Source organism: Telmatherina bonti (genome assembly GCF_933228915.1).
Source record: "Telmatherina bonti genome assembly, chromosome: 12".
NCBI lineage: Eukaryota > Metazoa > Chordata > Actinopteri > Atheriniformes > Telmatherinidae > Telmatherina > Telmatherina bonti.
The window spans coordinates 25750251-25753837 of NC_136610.1; the positions used below are offsets into that span (position 1 = coordinate 25750251).

Consider the following 3587-nt stretch of genomic DNA (forward strand, 5'->3'; position numbering starts at 1 on the left):
CAGTATTGAATGGTGAGTGTGTGTGTGTGTGTGTGTGTGTGTGTGTGTGTGTGTGTGTGTGTGTGTGTGTACCTCTGTCCTTGTTCTCTCCCATGCCTGCCAGGTATTCTGTCTAGAGAGAGCAGGTGCAGATGAATATGAAGCAGATCAGCATGGCTAGGGGGTGGGCCCCGCATGCACAATCATGTTAGAAACATCATATAAGAGCAAACTGTCTTCCAATAGCTGTCTTTAGCACCTCTTTTTTGTTTGCAGACAGCAGTTATAAGTGACATCAGTTTTCCCACAGACATGCTTTTGCTCCAAACGAACACTGATTGAGAAATACTTTTGATTTTTAAAAAAAATTCCCTGACTGTTGATTCTATGTTCAACACTTCGGGTGAGTCATGAGAGCCGGGCAGTGACCTATACCAGGTAGAACTGACTCGCAATTTAATCAATGCTATGAGTTCATGCACACACTCACTAATCTCACACCTTTTTCTTGTTCTCTCCTCACTTCAGTGTGAGACATTCCCCACACTGGCCTAGAAATGGACCAGGGATTTCTCTCATCTGTCTGAAAGTTAGTCTTGATGAGAAACAACCAATCCATCCATCCATCCATCCATGCATCCATTGAGATAGATAGATAGAGCGGCTCCTCCTCACCCTCTCCTGATGTGCAATTTTCTCCTTTCCCTCCCTCCCTCTGTCTGTCACACACATGCAACCCAGAGAGAAGATGGGAAGCTGTTCACGACCTGGTGCGCTGATGTGTTTTGTCCTCCATTAATCCCTCCTTTCATCTCGTTTTAGTGGCACTGGGTCGATAAACTCTTCAGGGCAGGCCGTCGGAATAGTATCAAATCAACATGTATCGATCTTTTACAGGATAAAAAAAAGGGCGATCAGATGGTCGGTTGGACGCCTTCCCGAGTCCTCTGCGCGCAGGCAGTCTTGTTGCGTTGCGCACCACGGCGCACGAGGGTAGCTGCATGTGTGCGCACCAGCGGTCGTCGCTGAATTCCAACACTTCTGCAAGAGCCAAAAGTCATCGGGATGTGGCTGTATTATCACAGAAGGTGCTTTGCTTGAAAAGGAAGAGTGATAACACGCGTAGCAGTTCGGTTTTGGATTTATAATCTGGAAGATATAGGTAAATTTCGCTTGAGAGCTCATATCTGGGCTTAAAAGTGGATTGGAGCCTGTTTGTGTGATGTGACCGGAGAAGGTGCGACTCTGCCAGCTGTCGACCCGCCGGTTCTTCACGGCGCGTCCTTGGCGGCGCTGGAACAGACGAAGCCGGGGAGGCTGGAATGCGGAGCCGAGATTCTGACTTTCCCACATCACCTGCGGAACTCCTCGCAGCTCGCTCCAAAGTAAGAAAATAAAGATCAAAACCATAATGTTTTGATTTTCTTTATTTGCTAAGGAATCTCCTGTTTGTATTCAACAGTGACTCAATCCAACACTTTGGAGTGTATTTAGGAACCTTCTGAACAGTGTTGGTTATGTATCAGTTGACCTTGTCAAACATAGTCAGTTTGGAAGAAATCTAACTACATCAGTGGAGGAGACTAATTAAGATCTCCCACTGTGAGATTTGTTGTGCGTGTTTACCACGCAGTTTGTGTTCCTGATCGTGTTTAATCTGTGCTGTTAAATCAGGCTTAAGCCGCCAAGCCTGCCCAAAGCAGCAGTCAGTTGCCTCCATAACCCTCTCCCTGTGTTTCCCTCCTCCAGCCAGTGAGCCCGCGGGGCGCCATGCTGAGGCAGATCCTCCTTAACTCCACCGACGCCCCAGACTTCGACCTGGTGCTCATGGCCCAGTCCACCACACACACCCCCTCCTCTCTGAACGCCTCCCACGGAGGCTCGGTGAGCGTGGCCGCGCTCCTGAGACCGACCACGGGAAGAGGGAGCAGCGGGCTCCGGGAGGGCGAGTTCCACAAACCGGACCTGATCACCTACATAGTCATGTGCCTACTGCTTTTCCTGCTGGTGCTGCTCATTGTGTTCTTCATCAACTGCCAGCTGCGGAACTCTTTCTTCGCCTCCATGCCATATGACAGGTCTCTGAGAGAGGCCCGGACCTCCTACAAGTAGTCCCTACCCCCCACCCTTGCACCACAAAACCTCTGGAATTTACAGTGTCTCCAGAAGAAGAAGGAGAGAGTGGGGGCAGTGGGGTTAACATTTCCCCTAAATGCTGGTGGACAGCACTGGAAGTGTCTGGATCTATAACCTGGAATCAATCAGGGGCTTGGTTTTGGCATGTTTCCCTCCTTTCTCTTTTAAGGATCCACATCTCCATCCAAACTCAGGAGCACTCCGAGCGCTGTGGCAGGTGGAAAGATAACAGATTCCAAATGTAATTAGTGACTCACAGGTCTGTACTTTCTGGTAGCCCAAACATAGGCTGAAATGTAAAACAATCATCTCCACCTGTGCTTCCTGCAAACCGGAAACTCCTTCATTCCAGTATCCTCCCAAGCTTGCATTAACTCATCCAAATCCTTACAAATCTGACTTGGCGCCTGCAGTACTTGAAACTGGCTCTGTTTTTCATCATGAAAACATGACTCACCATACAGTATGTCAATACAGAAACCACAGTCTTAGTCTGTATATAAAGGCAAAACAAACAATTTTGTAAGGCTGTAACTTGACTGTCTTGTTTTGTGGAATTATCATAAAATGATTTCCAATCTTCAGTCAGGAATAGAGTGAGTGAATCAAGGGGGCTACATCACCACATAAAGATGTTGACAAGTTCTCTTAAATCTTTGTGCACATGTAAATCGAAAAACAACGGTGAGGACGATGCAGTATAGCTTCTGACGAAGGGCCAGTTGTTTATCATTTAATGCATGCAGGGGTGTTTATTACAAGCACCAGGCTGCTGGTCTTATTGAGCACTTTCACTTTTAATTAACCTTTCTTGTACAATTTATGGCATCTGTACCTCCTGTTTCAGAGAATGAAGACTTGAGGCTGAAGTATGAGGAGTCCTGTGTGATAAACCAAAATACTGTCTGTTGTAGTACCATCAGTGATGTGCAAATCCCCTCCAATCCTGTTGTTGGAATGCATCTCTCACATACCAAGACAGATAAAAGTTAACATATCTCCGTAAGCCTGTGCCTGTGTATGTGTGTGTGTGTGTGTGTGTGTGTGTGTGTGTGTGTGTGTATGTGTGTGAGAGAGAGAGACAGAGAAAGAAAGTGAGAGAGTACATGTGTGCTCATGAGTTTGTGGTTGATGAAGAAGCGCTTCGAGAGTGGAACGTTACATCTTGATTTTCAAGGGAACTGAAGACAAAAGCTGGTTGGAACGTTTAGTATCTCCAGTGTTTCATGTGAGACATTTAATCCACAGGGATAAGATAAAGGTGGTGATTATTCTTTATTTGTGATGAAAATAAATTCTGTTTTTCAGAAGCTCTCGTATAAGTGATTACTGTCAGGAGACAGAATATATGATGAGTGTTGGACCTATGACAGATGACTAAATAAATGATGTTGTTATGAAGACAATCTGCAAAAGAGCTGGGCCATAATTTAACACTTCCAAAGAAATTACAAAAATATTTACAACATTCG

At 45.9% G+C, this 3587-nt stretch overlaps 1 protein-coding gene across 1 annotated transcript; it reads left to right on the forward strand.

Annotated features, from left to right (window-relative positions):
* Positions 1–1749: 1749 nt before the first annotated feature.
* Positions 1750–2091, forward strand: smim32 (small integral membrane protein 32; the record flags this gene model as incomplete). The annotated part of the gene is made up of 1 exon (XM_079250444.1): positions 1750–2091. One exon carries the CDS (start codon positions 1750–1752, stop codon positions 2089–2091), a length of 342 nt encoding a protein of 113 aa, XP_079106570.1.
* Positions 2092–3587: the final 1496 nt, after the last annotated feature.